The sequence below is a fragment of the Eupeodes corollae genome, chromosome 2, assembly GCF_945859685.1.
Source record: "Eupeodes corollae chromosome 2, idEupCoro1.1, whole genome shotgun sequence".
NCBI classification, from domain to species: Eukaryota; Metazoa; Arthropoda; class Insecta; order Diptera; family Syrphidae; genus Eupeodes; species Eupeodes corollae.
In genome coordinates, this window is record NC_079148.1 from 92,068,718 (window position 1) to 92,091,700 (window position 22,983).

General features: G+C 34.0%; 2 protein-coding genes across 2 annotated transcripts; one reads left to right on the plus strand and one right to left on the minus strand.

The window, feature by feature from the left end:
• Window positions 1-1,347: 1,347 nt before the first annotated feature.
• LOC129946861 (queuine tRNA-ribosyltransferase accessory subunit 2) lies at window positions 1,348-9,807 on the plus strand. Its single transcript, XM_056057223.1, has 6 exons — window positions 1,348-1,616; window positions 1,684-1,952; window positions 2,018-2,199; window positions 8,883-9,252; window positions 9,315-9,440; window positions 9,498-9,807. Exons 1-6 carry the CDS (start codon window positions 1,506-1,508, stop codon window positions 9,703-9,705), a joined length of 1,266 nt encoding a protein of 421 aa, XP_055913198.1. The 5' UTR covers window positions 1,348-1,505; the 3' UTR covers window positions 9,706-9,807.
• A 66-nt stretch (window positions 9,808-9,873) lies between these two features.
• LOC129946863 (GDP-D-glucose phosphorylase 1) lies at window positions 9,874-22,131 on the minus strand. Its single transcript, XM_056057224.1, has 4 exons — window positions 21,919-22,131; window positions 15,371-15,754; window positions 15,003-15,303; window positions 9,874-10,039 (listed from the first exon to the last, which is right to left on the minus strand). Exons 1-4 carry the CDS (start codon window positions 22,051-22,053, stop codon window positions 9,933-9,935), a joined length of 927 nt encoding a protein of 308 aa, XP_055913199.1. The 5' UTR covers window positions 22,054-22,131; the 3' UTR covers window positions 9,874-9,932.
• Window positions 22,132-22,983: the final 852 nt, after the last annotated feature.

The window sequence follows — 22,983 nt, forward strand, 5'->3', positions numbered from 1 at the left end:
AGCATATGAGAAACTGCCCCATGCCATCACTTTAGCACCTTCATGCTTTACTGTTTTAATGGAATTTTCTGGACGTCGGACGTATTGCCTAGAGCCAGTTCCACCGAATAAAACAATTTTGGTCTCGCTAGTCCACAAAATGGTTCGCCATTTCTCTGCAGGCCAATTAGAATGGCTTCTTGCAAATTTCAAACGAGCGGCTACATGTTTTTTGTAAGCATCGGCACTTTTCGTGGACTGCGAGCGAAAAGATTGTGTTCCAACAATCGCCTTCTTATTGTTACGCTACTTACTGCCAGTCCTAGATCTTCCTGGATCATCTTAGAGAACGCAAAAGGACCCTTTCAGCTGTATCGAACAATAGGACGATCGTCATTTTCACCCGTTTCCATCCCCGTTTCCGTATCCTTATACGTTTTTCCTTCATTTCGCAACTTTTTTATGATTTCCAGTTTTTCGTCGGTGCAGTGCTTTCCTCGGCCCACTAAATAACCAAACTTGTTTAGATATTCGATATTCCAACTATTTAATATTCTTATTTGAATTTAGTTACTCACTGTTTATTTTTTTTAAGTTTTTGATTTTTTTGTATGTACAATATAACTCACACTCCTATTATTTTGAATAGCCTGATTGAGAGTAAAGATCATTTGATCTCTGGTTACAAATGTAAACGGTTATGAATTGCAAACCAGTTCATTGTTTTATCATCTTTAATGTCCCGTTATACTTACCGGTAGAGAAATAGGCTGATTACCAGTATACACATGGTAAAAAAAACACTTGAGAAAATTTTGTAGAAGCACTCCTATTATTTTGTATATGGTCATTGGCAATTACCTATATAGGTTATGGTGTGAAAATAAAACGATGAAGATCAAAGACATACAGCTACCGCTCTTTATCTTATGTTTGTTTAGTTTTCTGTCTCTTTTCTTTCAACTAAACACTACCCTACCATTTGAAATAAAAAATAGCCATCTATCCGTCAAAAAAATAAAAAAACGAAAAAAAGGAATTGTTGTTGTATTGTTGTTAGGAAAGAACCCATTTGCAAAATATAAACACAATCTTTATGTGATTTTCCAGAGATAGGTGTCGCTACCATATGTGTATATTTTCACTTTTCAAATTCTTGTTATTGTAAATAGTTTTTAAATTATTATTCTTCGCGGTTCTTCAATTATAACTCATCGATTTCTATGGCTTAACAGAGATGGTTCGACTTTTAATAAATAGAACCTCTTTTTAAATAAATGTTTCGGTTCTGAAAGCAGAAACTCACAACTATGAACACACCTATTATTTACTCTTCTCGCCAAGGCCGAAAGCCGATGACACACACACATGACACATATTTTTGCTGGCTGCTTGTGGTGAGCTACGATACCAAAACCAAACCAAACCAAAAGGACAACGCTATTCCGGATTTTGCACAGCTTTAACTATAAATACAGAACATTATTTACCAAATAAAACATACATAATTTTATCAAAACTTAACCATGAATTTCGTTATTGAAAATCAAAGCAAATCATCCGGGAGAATTGGCCGCCTAGAGCATCTAGAAACCGAAACATCAGTTCAGACGCCTGTCCTTTTACAATGTACAAAGGTTTGTAATCAAAGCACATAGTAACTAAGCACATGGCATCTATATTTTTGTTTACACCTGTTTTCAGGGCGGAAGTATCCCACATCTCAGCCAGGAAGTATTTAGTTATATCACACAAGATGCGCCTATTCTACTTATCTCCCTGTCAAATGTCAACTACATGGCTGATGCACTTAAATTGTATAAAAAAGGAATTTCTACTTTTGTTGGGTACCCGAATTCATTGAACATCCTGACCGTGAGGGATGTTTGTGAAACAACACCATCCGGATTCAATGACAAGGATATGGTTCCGTTGTTTACGCGACGAGGGAAAGAGCCTTTATCGTCGGAGCAGTAAGCATGATTTATGAAATGCCATCTCCATTTATTCTGGTTATCAATATAAATAATTTTAACAGGTACATGGAGCTGATAGAGGCAATATCTCCTGATATTTACACTGGGCTTTACGATGCCGACACCAATGAGGACAGTTCAAAAAAGAGAGTCCAAAAGTCTGTTGATCGGACAGAAATGTTCTTTAACTATTGTTACGAAAAGCATACAACTTCAGTCAACTTATCGAAGAAATCAATTTTTGGTAAATAGCACAGTCACTTAAAATATAGGTAGGTTTACCTATACTTATTTGTTTTGTATTTTTAATTGGTAAACACGTCGGGTCAATTGGGATACCAATCCAACATAGTTATCAACTACAATGCAATATCGGCTTCTAGACGTCGACCAGTTTATCGATATTTTGAGGCATTTGGAAAGTTATTTTTGTTATTTTAGTTAATGCTCATTTTATTTATTAACAAACTAAACCAAAAAGAAAGATTGATTTTGATCCTCAAAAGGAACTTTCAAAAATTGCCTAACCAATGTTCAAGGCAATATTTCAATGTAAAATGTCGTGGAATTAAAGAGCTCAATTTCCCTTCAACTCAATATTATAATGAATGACACTTTCTAAATGTCTCAAAATTAAAAAATGGGTACCTTTTCAAAATTATTTTTATGTACAGTTGTGACTAACTAATTAAGAACGATTATATAAATTTTGTGTACTTCAAATTTGTATTAAAATTCTTCGCTATAAAAAGTTTAAATTTTTTTATAACATATATTTATGTCACAGACATACACCACTACCGTACCTACAATATCACTTAACGTGATGGATGGATATAGGCATCGAGCTATCGGCACAGTTCAATATAAACAATCACTTCCGCACATCTTATCGATTGTGTCACCAGCATTCCCGCTAGATCATGTATTGATCGTTTTTCAAAATATTGAAATGGGGATGATTGGTCGGTTATAAATAAGCCTGTAACAGTCGATGAGTTGTCGTTTTTACTTATCACTTCTTAAAAGCCTATGTTTTCCCCCGACCCATGGTAAGGGACCAGAAGCTTTAATAAATTCATCTTTAAAACTACAATAATAAATTAGTTTTTTAAATACTTTCCCGTGTTTTTTTAGACCATAAGGTCATGAGGCTTGGTTCTTCTTAATCTCCGAACATGGTTTCTTATATTCAAGATGGACTCCATTTCAGAATTAGTATGACTTTGCAGTCTCTGGTTGTGCGATACAGCGTATTTTTTAACAAATTCTGTAACCGGTATTTCTTATGTACCAAGGTTCACGAAGGACTTTGTTTTGGAATTTGTGGATGATTTCGGTATTTGTTTTTTTTTTGTACAGCCCCATAATTGGATTCCATAGGCCCAAACAGGCTTTAGTACTTGATTATACAGCATTATTTTGTTTTAGATTGATAAATCAGAGTTTTTATCAAGTAATCAGTACATTTTTCTATATTTCAAGTTTAGTTCTTCTCTTTTCTTTTTGATATGCTCTTTCCACTTTAGCTTTTGCATCCAAAGTCATTCCAAGGTATTTGGCCGTATTGGCGTAAGGTACAGTTTAATTATTAATGAATATTGGAATATTTTATTTGTAAAGTTTATATGTGAAGATTTTATTTCATTGAGTTTGATACGCCATTTTTCGGTCCAAGCTATCACTGTGTCGACGGCATTTTGTAGTTTTACTGCTGCCTTAGAGACACATTTGTCGGGTACCAAAATTGCGGTATCATCTGCAAAAGTAGCCATTATGGTGTGATTATCAACTGGAATTTCCTTGTGTATAGTAAATACAGGGTAGGACCTATGACACTTCCTTGTGGTACACCGGCTTCTATTTTCTTCAATTCCGAGTAATCTTGATCGTACCTTACTCTAAACAATCGGTCTGAGATATACAATTTTAATATTTCAAAGTGCTGCCTGGGAAGATCCCTTTGCAGTTTCTACTCAAGTCCCTCATGCCAAACCTTGTCAAAAGCTTGAGCAACATCTAAGAAAATAGCTGAACATACTTGTTTTTCTTCTAATGCTTTTTCTATTACATCCGATATTTTATGAACTTGGTCTATCGTGGAATTTTTATTTCTAAAGCCAAACTGATAATTTGGGATTAACCTTCTTTCTTCTATAATTTTGCTAAGTCTCTTCAGAAGCAGTTTTTTAAAAACTTTTGCCATAATTGGTATAAGCGATATTGGTCTGTAAGCCGTCACTTCTGTAGGTGGTTTACCTTGCTTTGGTATGACAATTACTTCAGCAATTTTCTAATGGTGCGGGACATACCGGTGCTTAAGGCATGCATTAATATATATTGAAGTTTTATGAAGGCTTTCAATGGCATTTCTTTCTTAACCTGAGCAGTAATTAGATCGTAACCTGGTGACATACTTTTTATTTCTTTAAGTCTTACAATAATTGGTATTTCACTTTCATCTATCTTGTCAACAAATTGTAAGCTATTTTCAGCCGCGTTTGATGAGTATGGCTTAAAAACATTCGCAAGATGTTCAGCGAAAAAGTTACCTTTTTCTTTCGGGTTACCGATCCATTTTCCATCTTGAGATTTCAAGGGCGAGTTTTGTAACTGCAGTCTTTTCAGGCGCTTGGCTGCTTTCCATAGCAAAAAAATCGGTTGCAGAATCAGTCGTTAAATTCCTTAGGAATGTACTGAGTTAATCATTTTTGAATTTGTAAATTTGGTTTTTAAGATTGTTGCTTATACGGTTAAACGTTGTTTTATCATCTGGAAATCTAGTATATAAATAATAAATTAGCTGTCCCGAATAAAATAGAATTTAAATAAAAAAAAAACTAAAAAAATCGTGTTATGTTTTATAGAAACTCCCAAGTTTAGTGGGAGTATACATTTTTTTTTTATCCTAGTGGGTAACAAAACACAACTATTTATTTGAATATATTACTACAAATAAAAGAAATTTTTACAAAAAACATAAAATTAGATTCAAAAGGTTTAAAAAAGAAAAACAAAATTAGCTGGCGAACTAATTAGGAACAATTAATTTTTAGTGCAAATTTGAAGTCATGCTTCATGCTGCCTTACACCGCCTGTGCATTGAAGGCTATTAGGCCCTGACATTTGTTTGGGGTTTGTGTTTTCCAAGCTGCTTTAGCGATCTCATACAATTAATGTATGTTTTTATTTTATGTTTATCTACTTCTCGTTTCAATTCGTTCCAGAGGTTTTCAATAGGACTTAGATCCGGGCTACATGAAGGACAATCGATGACATGCTTAGCGTCATTGTCCAGGTCACGGGCAACTCTCCATCTGCATAGGGCAGCATAACTTCTTCAAGGATGTTTATGTAGCTTTGGGAATTCATTACACCTTCTATGCGATATCACGGACCGGTTCCCTTATATGACATACAATCGGCCCTATCATGAATTCCATCGTAATCGGAAATTTTTCCGAATCCCGAAAAACTGTATCATGAAATCCGTTCGTAATGCAAAATTGTATGAGATTTTCCACTACGAACGGATTTCATGATACAATTTTTCGGGATTCGTAAAAATTTCCGTTTACGATGGAATTCATGATAGGGCTGAATGATTTTTCCACCTCCATGTTTAAGGGTGACAGATGTGTACTTAGATGTGATTGCTTCGTTTTTTGCTCGTCAAACATATTGTTTGTATGAGATGGTCCAGTTCTCATGTTCTCTGGCAAAACCTAACGTAGCCTTTCTGGTCGATCTTCTAAATAGCTGGCTCTCACAAAATCGTTCTCTAATAGAGCGTGCTGAAAGTGCATTTGGGTCTTCACCGAAAACTTCCGTTCATATTGCTCTAGAACTAAAAAATGGATTTTATTTCACAGCACGAACTATTAACCTATCCTGGGCTTCAGGGGGTTTACGGGGTCTTCTCCCTCGTGACACGAGTTCTGTGGTTTTCAACGTATTTTATGATTTTATGGCATTGAAAACCAACAACTGTTTTTCTTTTCCATATTTCTTTCAAAGGCCTTAAAACAAAGTGAGAACTTTTAATTTAGCTGGAAATTAGAGATCTATTTAGGATAAATATTTTAGGATAGATACAATGCATGGGGCAAAGGCTCGAAGACCAGCGATTGGGGTACAATCGAAGGTAACCAGTCTTTGACAGCCCCGTGCATATGGATTTACAAAGTTTAATTCAGACAAAAGAGTCTAGATTGAGTATAAGTAATAGTTTATAAACGTTTTGAATGTTTTCGATTGTAATTGTTGCCAGAGGGTCTATTAATTTTTTATTGAAAAGTAATGAACATATATAATTAACTTTAGAGCATTCGGATGTAAGATGTTTTATTGATAGGATGTGATTGGATTGGCAGAGATGACAGATTAGAGGATTTTCCTTTTTGAGGAGATAGCAATGAGTTAATTGTGTGTGTCCGAGGCGTAAGCGGAGAAAGCATTTGTTTATGATGGTTGTCGTTTCTGTAGGATATTTGGCTAGCTCACCTTTTGGGCTGATGAACGAATAGTGGTGAACGTATGTTTTCCATTCTTCAATTCTTATACTATCCCAGTGAGTGTTAATCACGTCGAAGAAGTCTTTTTTTTGTCGGAGGGATAGAAAGTATATGCGATTGTTCTGATGCGGTTTTGGAAGCAGTGTCTGCGAACTCGTTTCCTTTAATTCATAAGTGTCCTTGAACCCATAGTAGCATAATTTTGTGTTTGTTCTTAAGAATATTGTTACGGATATTGGTAATGGTTAAGGAATAGTTTTGGATTCTGTTGATTGCCTTCAGTGTAGAAAGGCTATCAGAGCAAAAAACAATGTTTTTCGGTATTGCATTTACTATTTCGGTCGCTTTCGGGATTGCGTACGCCTCAGTGGAAAAAATTACAAAGAAGTTAGGTAATCTTGCACTGTATGGAATATTTCCTGCTTCCGAAACGATTTCAAGTCCAGTTCCAGTATCAGATTTTGATCCATCTGTATAGATGAAATCCCATGAATCGTTTTTGTACATGTCAGTTATTTCATGAAATATCTGTGTGTACATTTCCTTAGGCGAGGAATTCTTTATTTATTTCGCTAGAGATGTATTTATCGTATCAGTTGGGAACTCCCTAGAGGTATGTTACCAGTACTGAGGTTACATATTGATGGAGTAATACCAATTGTGCTGGATTCGTTCAGAGCGATGTAGATAGCAGAAGGGCATTTTGGTGTTTTTTTACTCTATTATTGGGGATCTGTAATATTGACATATCTTAGGTGCGAGACGTGTGGTTAGAAGATCTCTGCGGTGCTCTATGGTTGAGAAGCCTGCTTCAGTTAGGATGTTCTTTATTGGAGTGGTTGCAAATGCTTTCAAGCTAGTCCTGATTGAGGTGTGGTAGATTGGTTTGATGATGTTGAGTGTAGATTTGGTGCCTTTCCCATAGACTACCAACCTATAATCAATTTTGTGATCGACTAAGACGCTATTGAAGTTTTTTCTTGTACGATTGTTTTCGTTGCATTTTGATAACAAAATCAAAGCATCAGCATACAGACAATGATCTATTTTTGTATAACTGCTTATGATTTCACTTATGTCATTGTAGGCGATTATGAACAAGGCCACTGAAAGGGGAGTTAAATAGTTTGTAAATTTTTGATTAGAAGTTGTTTGCTTTAACTCTGAATTGTCTATTTGACAGAAAAGATTGTATGTATGAAAACATTTTAGGACCAACTTTCCAATGAGCGAGTTTATTTAGGTTGACATGGATGCCGATCCTATCAAATGCTTTCTCAAAGTACGGACACATGATTTTTGCATGATAAAGCAGAGCTTATATACTCGTTAATGTGTAGCAATGAGTCGGTAGTACTACGTCCATGTTTAAATGCGAGTTGGTTTAAGTTTAGATAATTATTTTTTTCAATAAACCAGAGAAGTCCTTTAGATATAATTTTCTCTAAAAGTTTGCCAGTACAGGGTAGCAAGGAGATTGGTAGGTACCCTCAGGGTCAGTCGATTTTTGTATAGGTTTCAAAATTGGGATTGTGGTAGCACGTCTGTGATATGGTCCCTTTTTTGAGGATACAATTGTAAAACAGCAAAATTCTTTTTTTTTCAGTAACATAGGGTATGAGATGCGATCATACCCTGGGGTTTTACCTTTTAGCGTTAAGCATGTTTCCATTTCGATGAAGCTTATTTGTTTATCTATGTGTTTTGCAGATGTACTGAGGACATCAACGTGGTGGTGCATGTTGTTAGCAAGCACTTTGGAGTTGAGGAAGGTTGATGCAAAGTTGGAATAATAACAAGAAAAAAATCGTTCTTAATTATATCGCCAATTGAAATAGTAAACAAATTATCAAATAACCAATTTAACCAAATTACTTATTAAATAACTATGTTAGTTAAGGTTAGAATAGAGATGCAAGAAGTAATAGCGGTACTTTTCATGTTGGTTTTCATCACTCATGATCAACCAAACGGTGTTACCAGGAGTTGGTAAAATCGTTCTTAATTATTTCGCTACAACTGTATATCGCCCGCTGTATATAAGATCTAGGTTTTTTAGACATGTGGTTTTCAAAAAATCTGTATAACTGAATTTTATGAGTAAAGACAAACCGAACTGGCCATAAATCAAGTTACAGCGGTCAAAAAGACTAACTTCTAGAACGTATACTAAAACATACCTTATTTAGCTTTAAATGTTTCGAAATATTAATTTATTAAAAGTTCATCTTATTCTTAAGAGCTCTCCAAAATTTTAACTATCGAGAGCTTGCCTAGTTCTTGAAAGCAGCTGACGATATGTAGTAAATATTTATTAAAATTGTATTTCGATTCAAAGAGTAGTGAATTCTTCAAAATTTTATTTTGGTAGTAAAAATTCTTAATTCATATATATTTTGTATAATTTTATCAGCTCCAATTGTTGGTGGTTTTAATAAATTTTCAAGAACGCTCTCCATAAAAAAGTTGAACGCGAAATCAGAAATTGCTGGTTACTTATTGGATGGGTTTCACAATAATGGACTCAGCGCTACCACAGTGAATTGTGCCTCATTGTTGGATATCGTAGAGCATTGTATGGGTCAACTTGATGTGAATAAGCCAAAAATGATGATAGGTGCTTATACCCCATTGGTAGTGGCAGAATTAGTTCGACAGAATGTGGATATATTTGATAGTTCATATGCTTATGTAGCAACATCAAATTTTAAAGCGCTAACATTTAACTTTGATGTGACAAATGTTGGCCGAAATAAGCCTATGCTAGAAATTTCAGACCAAGCGTAAATAAATAAATTTGTTTCTCAAAATAAATAAAATTCTAAAAGAAAATATTTATTCACAGATTCAAAGAAGACTTCAGTCCGTTACTGGAAGACTGCAAGTGTGAGGCTTGCAAACAGCACACAAGAGCGTATATCCATCACTTGTACAATACGAAAGAGCTTCTAGGACCTATTTTATTGATGATGTGAGTTGAGGAATCGGCATGCAACATTGCATTATAACCAATAAATTTAATTTTCAGTCATAACCTTCATCACTATATGGAATTTTTTAAAGCTCTAAGAATGGCTGTCATGGAAGATTCATTATCGAGTCTTATAGATTTATTACGATATCAAGGTACAGACAAGGAGATTGATTACAGTATTACAGAGTTACCAAAGCTGATAAATAAAAGCGACGAAAAACGGGCGATGTTCAAAGAAATGGCTACCAAACCAAATCAATAATATTTAAACAATTTTTCTATGTTAAATGCAATCTTTTTCGTAAGTCTAAATGTGTAAATCCAATTTAAGAAATAATAATTTTCGTTTGTTATTTGGAAAATATGTAATTTCTTTACACTTTCTCAAAGAAAATTTCTCACAATGTTGAAGTTTTCTTTGACAAGAACCTTTCTGTTTTTCTGTAGATAATAATTAAATTATTTTATTTATGTAATAATATAGTTCAATTACAATTCATTCAAATATTTGTATATTAAAGTATATACATTCGCACTTTCACTTTTTAGTTTTTCGAATACTTTTTCCTCTGTTAGGCTGTTGAACAATTCGCTATCTGAAAGAAAGATAAATAAAATCAGAATAAAAAGCGATTTAAGTTTATCGTAGCATTAATAATTTGATGAAAGTTAAGAATCAGGGTGTTTTCATAAACATCGATAATCTGCGTTAGTACAATCGTCTTTCTGCTTTGTTGCATTAATGAACACAATTATTCTGCAGAACGTGCGCAGGTCTGCTTAAGTACAATTTTGATTAGTCACAGAATTTTTCTAAACGTCACACAAATATTCAAGATGTCAAAGTAAAACAATGTTTGAACTTTCTTAATTTTAAAGAACACCGTCCACCATAATGAACTTTTCCCAGACCTGGCACCCTACTCTGTAATGCGTTTCGAAAGCAAATATTTTCGAAAACGAATATTTTGTACTCTGTGGATGAGAAATCTAGTACTTACTGAATGACAAATCCGCATTCGGATTTTTCGTACCTGGCAATGCGCTTCCGAATGTCATTAGCATTCGAAAACGGAAATTTTGTTTTTACATCAAGAAAGGTAACGGATTGCAATTCGAAGGTAGTTTTTAAAGTATTCGTAAACGAATCGAATATCAGATTCAAATCGGATTTGCTTTCGAAACGCATTACAGAGTAGGGCCTCTGAATTCTTATTCCATGATTATTAGAAGCTAAATTTAAAAGCAGCAGCTTCTTTGCAATAAAAGTAAAATTTTTCCTACTATATTTTACTTTTAACTCTATAACTGCAGTCATTTTGGTTTGTTCGACCACCAATCTGACTTTATTAACGCGTCTAACGCAGGTTAAGTTATGCAGACGTTTATGAAAACATCCACACTTATGTTAACTTGAATAATTACTCATACAAATATTAACCTATTTATTTATTTTTGCTAATTAATCAGTTGAGATATTTAAGATTTAGATATACAATGGTCGGAAAAGTATTTTGATATAATACTATTTGTAATGCTAGACCACTTGATATGGGGCAGGTTCAGACAACATTAGGGACTTCATTTGCAGTCAACTGCATTCTCTAAACGTAGTTTTTCAACTGTCATAATCTTCAAACTTGGAACTTTACTTAACTAACCTCTACCTTCAGTTCATTGTACGAAAACTATCAAAAACATTATTGTCTACAAAACACTCCTCAGGCAAGCTACAAAATATCAATCAGGATTTGTATTTTGTATTGTAGAGAAATATTACTTGTTTCTCTTCCAATTTGACAAGGAACCCTTTAAACAAAAAATTAAATGATATTGTGCAGAAAATAAATAATTCATGGGGTAATAAAGTTCAGCTTTCAGTTGAATACAGAAAATATCATCAATTGTCACATAAGTTGTGACATAAGTTCACTTGACTTGATAGTTAGGGAGATTTTTCTTGACTAACTTTCCAGTCAACTTTCCAATAAAGTTGCCTTAATTGGAACGCAATTTTTTGGCAGCTGGCCAATCAGATACTAGAAATTTGCCTTACTTTCAAGTCCCTTATGTCGTCTGAACCTGCCCATGGTAAACTGAGAAATGTAACTCAAAACCAAAAACAAAGCACCTAGGCACGGCAAAATCAAGTAATATTTTATTTTTTCCATGCATTCTTTTTAGAACCCTTTTAATGAATAGACTGAGACATAACTAACTAGAAAGAGTATTTTGACATAGTTTCTTTGCAGTTCCCTTCGTGTCGCGTGCTATCAGAGTTGAGATTTCCTATTTATATTGTCTTTTTTTAATAAAATTTATTAACTTCGACGACATTTGCAAACAATTAGTTGATAATAATGGGTAAAACGTCGGAAGATAGCCAAGATTTAAGAATTGAGATGGTGACCAAGTATTATGCGGGTATTTCAGCGGAAAAGTAAACCAAATGATATAAAGTTCCCCGTCAAACCGTCTTTTACCAAATAAATAAGCAGAAATAAAAAACAAATCCAAGTGAAATATTTCACGTTCAGAAGGCTTCCAAGAAAGAGGACTGTTTAATAGTCAGAAAGTTTAAAGAAAATGTTTTGAACACCCTAAAATCTGCAGCAATTGAAATTAAAAAAGTATGAAATTGAAATTTCAGAAAAAACTGTAATAAATCGTTTATAATATCCCAAAAAATAAACTTAAATGCCTGCAGTTTGCCAAAGAATTTTGGACTAATGAAAGCTGTGTTGAGTACCATGGACCAAAAAAGAAAACTTTATGCAGAATCACTAGAAAAATGCGACAGAATGATGAACAAACAACAATATTTGGATATTTTAAATAACCATTCTTTTAGTTCTGGTGATAAATTGATTAGACAGTCGTTCATTTTGCAGCAACATAACGCACCTTGTCACAAAGCCAAGATGATAACTAATTTTCTAAAGGAAGTTTAAGAATATATGGGTCGAGAAAATCATATGAAAACCGTTTTATAAATCCAAGTGTCTTATTTGCTTTTTTAATAATATAGTCATAATGATTTGTAAAAGTTAATTTTGATTCAAGAATAATACCTAGGTGAGAGAAAGTAGAGAGTTTAGTCCAATAAAAAGAGTCTAATTGATAATTAAAAGTCAAAACCTTTTGTTTGCGTGTAAAAAACATTGATTTACATTTATCTACGTTTAGTAAAAGCTTATTTTTAAAACATCATTCATCTTGTAGGAGTAAACAGTCGTCAAGTGAGTCAAATTATTAATGTCATCAGCGTAAATTAAAAGAGATGAGTGTTTTATAATAGATGGTAAGTCGTTAACGTACAAAATAAACAGTAAGGGTCCTAATTGGCTACCTTGTGGTACGGCAGTGTTGGTATGAAAATATGATGACCGCTCATTCCTAAAAACTAAGCCATATGATCTATTATATAAGAACATCGAAACCCTTGGGATTTAAGTTTGGAAGTTAATTTATCAAAGGCCTTACTGAAGTCTGTGAAAACACAGTCAAATTGTTTCCGTTTTTCAAACGAATTTAAACAAAAAGAACTGAAATGAAAGAGGTTAGTAACTGTTGACTTATTTTGAACAAAACCATGTGGACTGTCACAAATTATAGACTTACAATTAAACGATATGACTTTACAAATAATAGACTCAAATAACTAAGGAATGGCGGACAGTTTTGCAATGCGGCGATAATTTTGTATTTCATTTTTACTACCCTTTTTATGTATCGGTGTTATGAACGAACTCTTCCAAATTTCTGGAAAAATTAAGGATTTAACCGATTTATTAAAAGAATATGAGGAGAATAGGATAAATAGGATGCGTATTTTTTCAAAATATAAGAAGGTACACCATCTTTACGATTTCATCTTCAGATCCAAAGACTAATTGAAATCAAATAAGGGAAATTTTGTGAGAGGGCCAATAACTCAGGCGTTTGACAGAAGTTCGCTACTTCGAAAGCATCTTTGAAAAAATTTGCAAACATATTTGAAATTTTTTCAGAGTCATGGCTGAGTTCGTTGTTGAAAAACATGCAGTTTGAATACCCATTAGTATTTCTCTTAATTTTAATTTTCTTTTCAAACTAATTTTTTCCTCATAATATATTTTTTCCAAATACTTTTCCCATCACATATTTCTGAAAAATAATTTTCAGATGCAGAACTATAACATTGAATTTAATTAAATAAAGTTATTTTGAAACCTCATGGCCTTAACTTAAACAACTGATCAAATAAAATATTTGAATAATAATGTACGATACTTTGTTAGTCAAAATACTTTTTCCGACCATTGTCACACGATAGAATACAGAGCAACATATTCAAATACAAAGGGCTTAAAAACTATTATCGATCATATGCATATCCCAAGCACATATGAACTTATTAAAAAGCCTTAATTTTATTAGGTATAGATCCTACACTAGACGTGTTGAATTTCGCTTTTTGTGCAGTATTGTTTACTTTTTATAAGAGTGTTAGGTTGATTCCAAAAAATAACGAGGTGCGTTCAAAAAGTACCCCGAATTTTTAAATTTCGCCGGTCTGGAGAGTCGGAAGGTCAATTTTTTGTATTGTGTTGGTAATCATGCCCCTTAACTATGATGCAATTTTCAGCTATATTCACTGTTTACTTTGTCTGTGGTATTTGCTAAGGCTCGACGTGTTTTTATCGGCTCGGCGAATTTTGAAAATTAATTCCAAAACTGCTGAATTTTGCCAAAAAAAACCATCGCATCAGGAGATGTTAAATGACGTCAAAGACTATCCAAGTTTGCTTGAAAGGGCCATAAGTGGTACTGAAACATGGGTGTACGGTTATGAGGTCGAGACCAAAGCACAATCGTCCAACTGGAAGCATCCAACGAACGTCACCATGAGTGAAAAAAGTTCGATCAAATGTGAAGGTTTTGCTTACTGTATTCTTCGATTACAATTGCATAGTGCATTAAGAGTTCTTACCACAAGGCCGTACGGTTAATAAGGAGTATTACCGTGAAGTTATGTGACGTTTGCGTGAAGTAATAATAAAAAAGATGTATGAAAAAACAATTCATGTCTTTTCTACCACGATAACGCACCTGCTCACTCGTCGTTGCTTGTTCGTAATTTGTTGCCCAAAACCAATACCGTAGTCATGCCCCAAACTCCATATTCACCAGGTAAGGCTCCGTGTGACTTTTTCCTGTTTCCAAAGTTAAAGACACCAATGGTTTTTCCTCAACTGAAGAAATAAAGGAAGGAGCGCTAAGAATGCTCAAAGACATATCAAAAAGTGAATATCAAGTATATTATATTGGGGGGGGGGGGGCTACTTTGAAGGGGACCATATGATGTAAACGAATAAATACATATTTTTTTTTAAAAAAAAACGAAAATTCCGGGTACATTTTGAACACACTCGTATCATAATTTAAAACTTAAACGTAAAATACGTATTTAAAAATTTTCATAAAATATAATCAGACACAACCAGTTTTAAAATCTTAATTAGCAGAGCATAATTCTGATCAGACTGTTAAATGCTGGGAATAATAATTTGAGCTTACCTCCGACTGTAACATAACCGCTGAATTCACAAAATCCTGCATTCAGTACAGTTGTATCTTTGACTATGTAATGCTGATCTCGAGCGTAGATGAATAATTTAAGCCTCTTATTCGTCTGTGTTCTATCACGTGTTATAAATATATTATGTGGTATATTGTGATGACACATAAATTTAATCAACTCATAAATTGTCTTCAGAATAGATTGTTTATTGCTATCATCGATTAAATAGCAAATAGCTTCAGTTGGCATTGTTTTGCTGAATCTGTACGCACCACTTTTTCCGATTACTTCAAGTTCCTGAGAATTTATACAAGAACAATTAGTTGGGGTTATGGTTTCTAAGCGAACAATATTTTCAATTTACCGCATTGTCAATAAAGATATCGCAATCCAAATATAACAGATGAAGATGTAAGTGATTCACAGATGCTAAAGCTCCAGGACTATTGTAACCAATTCGAAAACCCGTTTCATCTGTATACAGCAGGAACTCAATGCAGAACTTCAAACTATTTTCTGTAATCAACTGAGGTTGACATTTTTCTAAATCAGGACATATCAACGAATGATATACGGTCAGTGGGCTTTGGTTGATAATAAATGAAACAACAACATCTTCGAATGGAATGTCCAATAGTTTTTCATCGGGTTTGATTTGACTAAAATTGAATTTGTTGTGATCAAATTTGGTGAATAGCGATGGAATAACTTGTGGAATGCGACGAAGCTTTGCTCGATCCGGGTTTAACTTAAAAAAAAAAAATTAAATGAAAATGTAAATATAAAAAGCACAAGATATTTTTTAGAAGATCATTGAGAGTAAGAAGTAAGAATCTCTTATGGATTTAGCGATAACATTTTTTGTTATTTTGGTAAGAAGGCGGTTGAACCAGCATAAGACGAAAATAACTTAATAGGATCTTTATGGTGTCAATGTGCTCCCCTATAGTGGGGAAGGGGGTAAGTGTTTTATGTTTATTTAAATTATTATGAATTTTTGAAGGTAATATGTGTCCTCTCCTGCCTACATGTCTTTTGAATCTCTTTAACAAATCGAATGAGTTCATGTCCCATTTATAGGTAATAGGTAATTATAGGATTTACAAATTTTCGGGGTTTACGCATGTTTAGTTATTTATTTTATTTCAATTTCGAAAACTTTTACACATTAAGATAAGATATCTTATAAGCTAGTGATAAGTGATTTCATTTCAACTAATTAGATATACGTATAAAATTACGATCTCGACAAGTATTTTTTGATTTCGAGTTTTGCCTTGACAGCATCACGTACATATCTCCCTTAATGATCTTGGCAAGGCATACCAAAGCCGAATGCTATTAACACAAAATTGACGTTCAGAAGTAAGAGAAGAGTAACGTGGGCTGAAAAGTTGTAATGGTCTGACAGATGAGGTTCGTCGTATTCTGTCGAAGAGATAGCGAGGTGTCTGTGAAAGTGGGATATCAGAGAGCAAGGACAATGTCCGGAAATTGAGTATGTTTTCAAATGAAATGTTTACAATATGATTTGAAATTTCTGAGATGTGATCATATCTTCGAAGTCCAAAAATATAGCGGGCAGTATTGTTGAATGCGACTGTAAGTTTTCGTTTACTTTGGTAACTACAAGAATAAAAAATTGGCATCCATAAGTAAGAATTGGTATTATTAAGGTTTTGGCAAGTAAAAGACGCGTTTTTAGTATAATGCTGCTTCATAAGTCTTACCAACTTTGGTATTAATGTGGTTGTCCCATTTAAAAAAAACGATTAAGTATTATTCCTAAATTTTTAGCCGTCTCAACGAATTCTATCGTAATATGTTTCATGACAATACGAGGAAAGTAAGACAGATCAAGAAATGTTCGGGAAATAACTATACATTTAGTTGAAGCCTATTTGCTGTGGACCAATTCTGAATTCTTTCAAGATCCTCATTAAACCGAGCAAGGGGACAATTTAAGTAAAGCTGCACATCATCGGCGGCTCAATTTCATTGAGTTTGGAATTGAGTTAATGTACATTGAAAACAACAATGGACCAGGAATGGAGCCTTGCGGAACACCATTTAAATTCGGTAGGAAATTTGATAGCAACCCATTTATTTCCACAGCTTGTGTTCTACCTGTAAGGTATGAAAAGATTAAGTTTGCTGCCGCAGAGGAAAAATTAAATTTATTAAATTAAATTATTAACTGAATCGAAAGCTTTCGAAAAATCTAAGAGGACTAAAAATGACACATGATCTTTATCCATTGACATCCTCAAGTCTTCAATAACATTGATTAGGTCAGTGATACAACTATGCATTAAGAAAATTATTTAATTATTTTTGAATGAGCCTTTCAAAGACTTTAGACAAAATATCAATTGGCCTGAACTCTTTCCCTTTGGAATTTTTTGGTAAAGGTAAGATTTTTGCTAGCTTCCATTGCATAGGATAGTGACCAGATATGATGAAAGGCGACTCGTGATAACTTGAGTGTTCCACCATGGTTTGATTCTCACGTTAAAAACTTAAAAAAACAAAAGGAACAAAGCTTGGATAAAGTACAATCAAACAAGAACTGATGATGATTATAGGACGTTCATTATAATAAAACAACTTTTCACTGACTACTCTAACATCCCATATGATGACTACATTCGGAAAATTGAATTAAACCTTAAAACTAATCCTGATAGTTTTTGCAAATTCGTTAATCGTTAGAAGAAATCATGTGGGTACCCTAACTTAATGCCTGATTCGACATGAAATAGTAATGATCCGAGAATAATTGCGGACATGTTTGCAAACTACTTCAAAGATGTATCAATTTCGTTATTAGTGAAGATACTGTCCTTAATAGTATCCTACAACTTGACAAATGTTTTAGTGCTGGTCCCCACGGTGTACCATCATCCATTTTAAAGAAATGTGCTGCGTATTTAGCACATCCGTTATATGTTCTTTTCAACACGTCCTTAAGTAACTCGCTGTTTCCTCTTATCTGGAAGAGCTCCTTCATAATACCAGTACACAAAAAAGGCCCTAAAAACGAAATAATGAACTACCGATCTATTGCTAAACTATCTGTGATAACTAAACTATTTGAGTCAATCGTATGTACCGTCCTTTCTTTTCACTGTAGTTCAATTATCTGTGATAACCAGCATGGTTTTGTTAAAAAGCGTTCAACTGGTACTAATCTGTTTAACTTTACATCCTTTTGTTTAGATATTTTTGAAAAACGTGAACAAGTAGATTGTATCTTTACTGATTTCAGCAAGGCCTTTGATAAATTGTGTCATAAAACATTACTTAAACTGGACCTCCTCATATTTGCAAGACGTTGTAGTGTTAAATTTAGTAATGAGTGTTCAAGTTCATTTGTTGTGAATTCTGTTGTCCCCCAGGGTAGTCATCTTGGTCCTATTCTATTTGTTTTATTTATAAATGACTTGGTTTTGATCATACAAAATTCGTCTGTCCTCTACATCTGACTGTCATCTCTTGCAAGAAGACTTAATATTATTCAGGGAATGGTGCAATAATAATCGTCTTGTTTTAAATGTTGACAAATGTAAAACCATGAGTTTTACACGCAAAAAAGTTAAAATCATTTTTAGTTACATGTTTGATTCTTATCCTTTAAGTAGAGTATATAAAACATGGTTCTCGTGCAATGTTAATGATCAAATGTGTTCACTGAAGGGACATAAAGTTTTTCGAGCAGATAGATTGGTTCGAGGTGAAAGGGTGGCAATTTTTGTAAAGAACATTATTAAATGTAAGTTGCACTGTGTTTCCGCTTCCGATAGTAAAATTGAGTATGTGTTCGTAGACTTGATAGGCTCTGAAAACAAACTTCTTGTCGGAGTAGTATACAGACCAAACAGTAGCTTTAGCTTTTTGCCTTTAATAAGCCTCTTGGAAGAAGTTTCTCTTACCTGCTCTGATGTTATATTGTCCGCAGACTTTAACAGTAATATTTTAGTTGATACTAGTCTTCCTGAAGGATTGAGTATTTTTGGTTTGCAATCAGTAAATACTACCATGCCAACACATTTCTCAGAAATCAGTTCAACGTTGCTCGATCTGTTCTGGGTAAGTGATATTCAAAAAGTTGCACTTTATGACCAACTTCCTGCACCAGGTTTTTCAAGACATGACCTGATATTTCTTGCATTCGATTTTCATATTTCTTCATATTTAAGAACATTCCAGTACAGGGACTTAAGAAATATTAATTTAAATGCATTGGAACACCAAGCTAGAAATGTAAATTGGGAAGCTTTGTATTATATGCATTCAACAACGGAACAAGTACAATTCCTTAACGAAAATATTAAAATCTTGTAAGATGCTCATGTTCCTTTAAAAACAGTAAGAACTGACGTTTATAGGCCTCCTTGGTTCACTTCCAAAACACGATTTCTTATACAGAAACGTGATGAAGCTTATAAATGGTGGAATCGATATATACTACTGGAACTAAGACAAGTTTACTGCTCCCTAAGGAATAAAGTAGTACAAGAGATAAAAGCTGCTAAGGCCATGGTTTTTTCTACACGTTTAGGTTAATCTTTGAACAAGCGTCAGTTGTGGAAGAATTTAAGAGAAATAGGCATTGGTAAACTTAAAGGAGACGCGGTTGACAATATCGATTGCAAAGTATTAAATCGTAAATTTGTTTCGTTACCATCCATACCCGTTTCCATCAACGTTGAAAACTCAAACGATGTAAGACTGGGCGAGATGGCCATAACCTCAACATTAAGTTTTGGTTTCACCACCATAAACGACATAATTATAGTAGAGAGCCTTTTATCTTTAAAATCTAATGCTTCTGGCGTTGATGAGATTCATCCTATATTTTTAAAAGTTATTTTGCCGATTCTCTTACCATACATTACTCATATTTTTAATTACATTCTTACAACAAGTGAATATCCTCCTCAATGGAAACTTGCAAAAGTCATCGCTATCCCAAAAAAAATCAAAAATGGATGATTTTAGGCCCATATCCATTTTGCCTTACATCTCAAAAGTTTTTGAAAAATTGGTACAAAGACAAATGAATGTGTATTTAAGTCGTACGAATCTATTAACGCCAAACCAATCTGGTTTCCGTAAGAGGCATAGCGGTATTACCTCGCTCATAATTGTGACAGAAGGATGAAGACAAAATATCGTTTCTAGTTTTACAAGACTTTTCCAAGGCATTCGATTCCGTAGACTTCTCTGTTCTGTGCAACAAACTTCATAATGAGTTTAGTTTCTCATCCAATGCTGTAGATTTAATCAAATCTTACTTGAGTGGAAGAAAACAAGCAGTTGATATAAATAACAATTTATTTGAGTTTTTGTCAACTACTAGGGGAGTTCCACAAGGGTCAATTTTGGGTCCACTCTTGTTTTCATTGTACATTAACGCACTTTCTAGTATTGTAAAGTACTGTAAAATCTGTATGTACGCCGACGATGTGCAGTGGTACCTAAGTTGCAGAGTCGGTCTCATTGAACATCATGTAGCTTGTAAATATAAACGAAGATTTGGAGAGTATTTCACGTTGGTCTTAATCTCATGGCCTCCTATTAAACCCTTTGAAATCAAACTGTCTCGTTATTTCACGGAAACCATTAGACTTATCCTACTTTCTATTCCTTAACAATAATCCAATTATATACTCTGAAATAGCTAGAAATCTGGGTATTGTTTTTAATCGCTGCTTGACGTGAGATAATCATATAAATTCAGTCATAGGAAAAACGTATGGTGCTTTACCTTTCCTTAAAGCCTCTTAATCTTTTACCCCTATCAAAACTCGAATTATGCTGGTGTAAACATTAATAGTGCCAATTCTTATTTATGGGTATGAAATATATAGTTCGTGCAGTTTTGAAAGCAAGCGTAAATTAAATGTAGCTTTCAACAGCGCAGTTCGTTATATCTATGGTTTACGAAGATATGAGCATGTTTCAGCGTTTTCAGTTAAGCTTTTCAACATGACATTTAACAGTTTTCTGGAGCTTCGTACTCTACTTCTGTTTTCTGACATTTTACTAACTCATGAACCCCGCTATTTGTTTGAAAGAATACGAACACCTACTTCGAGTAGATCCGGACAACTAATTCAACCGCGGTACTCAAATTTCATCACCATCAGTTCTTGGTAATTTATACTTTAGTTTTAGTCGTTCAAGTATAAGACTCCAAAACTGTGTAGGTACACAATTTAATCTTATATTTTATAGATTTGAAGAAGTCTTAATTGAATTGTGAATACTTATGATGAGCGTAATCATAAGATAAGAAATCAAGGTCATTGGCATAGGCTTGCGAATAGTGGCATTCAAGTTTAGAATTAAAAAATACTACCAGTGTTTTTTAGAGATATGAAACTTTAAGTGGCGACAATATTTTAACTGGCATTCATTTTTTAAGCAGTTTGAAATTTTAACATAAAATGTTGAACTGTGCCTTCTTCTTAGATAAGCTCACTTCATGGATACGCCAATAACCAATAATCCTTAAGTGCATGTTGAGACACCGTTAAATCCATAAAAACTGTCTTTTTTAGTGTGCTTTATGGGTTGGTGGAATAATTGGCCACTAATTCTTTAAAAATGAGTTTGGTCGAAACGTAACAGTCAAAGATAACAACTATAGAACCTTGATTATTGACGTTTTTTGTTAACATGTCAAACAACTCTTGCCACAATTGATTTATTGAAGGAAACGTTTGACCTTTGTTTTATACAATTTCAAAGTTCCAGTAGTCTCGTCTGTTTGTCCTACTAATGACTTCCTTCAATTAAGATTTATGATAAGTGATGAACGGGTTTGATGTGTGGCACTGAATATAGGATTCGTTCTGCATATTATTTTTTTTTCAATGAGTTATGTATTAAATAGACGATAGATACCTCGGTATAAATGTTGTATTTTCCCTGTAAACACTTTCGGCTAAGGATGTTCAAATTATATTTAAACACACCAGGTTTATTGTGCAATTCCGTCCAAATTTGTTTTATAATTTTTATTTGATCATTTTGTAACATGTTGAATAGTTTACTTTATTTATGCAATTTCCTGATTCTATTTTCAAATTTTTGTGTTCTGTTTGGTGAGAAGAAAAGGAAACATCTGTTTGTGTTTACATTTTGTGTTTTGACATTTGACAACGTGTTTACATGATTTGACATATTTTAACGTAAGGTACGTTAAGAAGATATGTGTGGCGGTCCTGACATCTATGTGACAACTCTGATGACTAAACTCAAAGTCACCGCTCACTCACAGGAGGCTCTGCAATCGGTTGAAAGCAAAATTCAAATATTGTGACCAACGATTTTGTCTCAGACTGCAGCTGCCGATTTTATAATTATAGACATTCAATAAAACTTCGATGTCCAGAGTGGTTCAGTTTTTGTTATATTCCGAAAAATAAATATTTTAATTTGTAATCTATTACATCTTGTGTTTCATTGGTACAACACACCAAAGTGGTGACCCCGACGTGATCTCGTCATAATTAAGCACAAGTCTACAATTTATTTGCTTTTCCTTTTTTCTCTTTTTAATTTACGAGGACATGGTGGATCAGGATCCTGAAGCAGCTGGCCAAGCAGCAAACGCTGCTGCACGGGCACCATTGATAGCAGAAATCGCAGCATTGAAGAACCTCAAGATTCCACCATTTTGGAAGATAAACCCAGCCTTGTGGTTCGTGCAAATTGAGGCGCAATTCCACAACAATAGGATCTCTTCAGATAACAGCAAATTCAATGCTATCATCGCTGCCCTGGACCCTGAGATTTTAAATGAGGTTTCAGATCTGGTGCAGACACCACCAGCCGTCGACAAATATCTGGCTTTTAAGAGACAACTGATTGCGCGGTTTACTGAGTCCAAAGAGCGGCAACTGAACAAACTAATGACGTCACTCGAACTCGGCGACAAGCGTCCGTCAAGTCTCTTGAGAGAGATGA

Excerpts from the sequence above, each read along its gene's own strand:
- LOC129946863 (XM_056057224.1), bottom strand. The coding sequence starts at position 22,053 with ATGTTACAAAATGATCAAATAAAAATTATAAAACAAATTTGGACGGAA. Across the intron at positions 15,755-21,918 it reads AATACAACATTTATACCGAG|TTAAACCCGGATCGAGCAAA; the intron begins GTATCTATCGTC and ends TTTTTTTTTAAG. Across the intron at positions 15,304-15,370 it reads ATATCTTTATTGACAATGCG|GAACTTGAAGTAATCGGAAA; the intron begins GTAAATTGAAAA and ends ATAAATTCTCAG.
- LOC129946861 (XM_056057223.1), top strand. The coding sequence starts at position 1,506 with ATGAATTTCGTTATTGAAAATCAAAGCAAATCATCCGGGAGAATTGGC. Across the intron at positions 2,200-8,882 it reads ATCGAAGAAATCAATTTTTG|CTCCAATTGTTGGTGGTTTT; the intron begins GTAAATAGCACA and ends TAATTTTATCAG. Across the intron at positions 9,253-9,314 it reads CTAGAAATTTCAGACCAAGC|ATTCAAAGAAGACTTCAGTC; the intron begins GTAAATAAATAA and ends ATTTATTCACAG.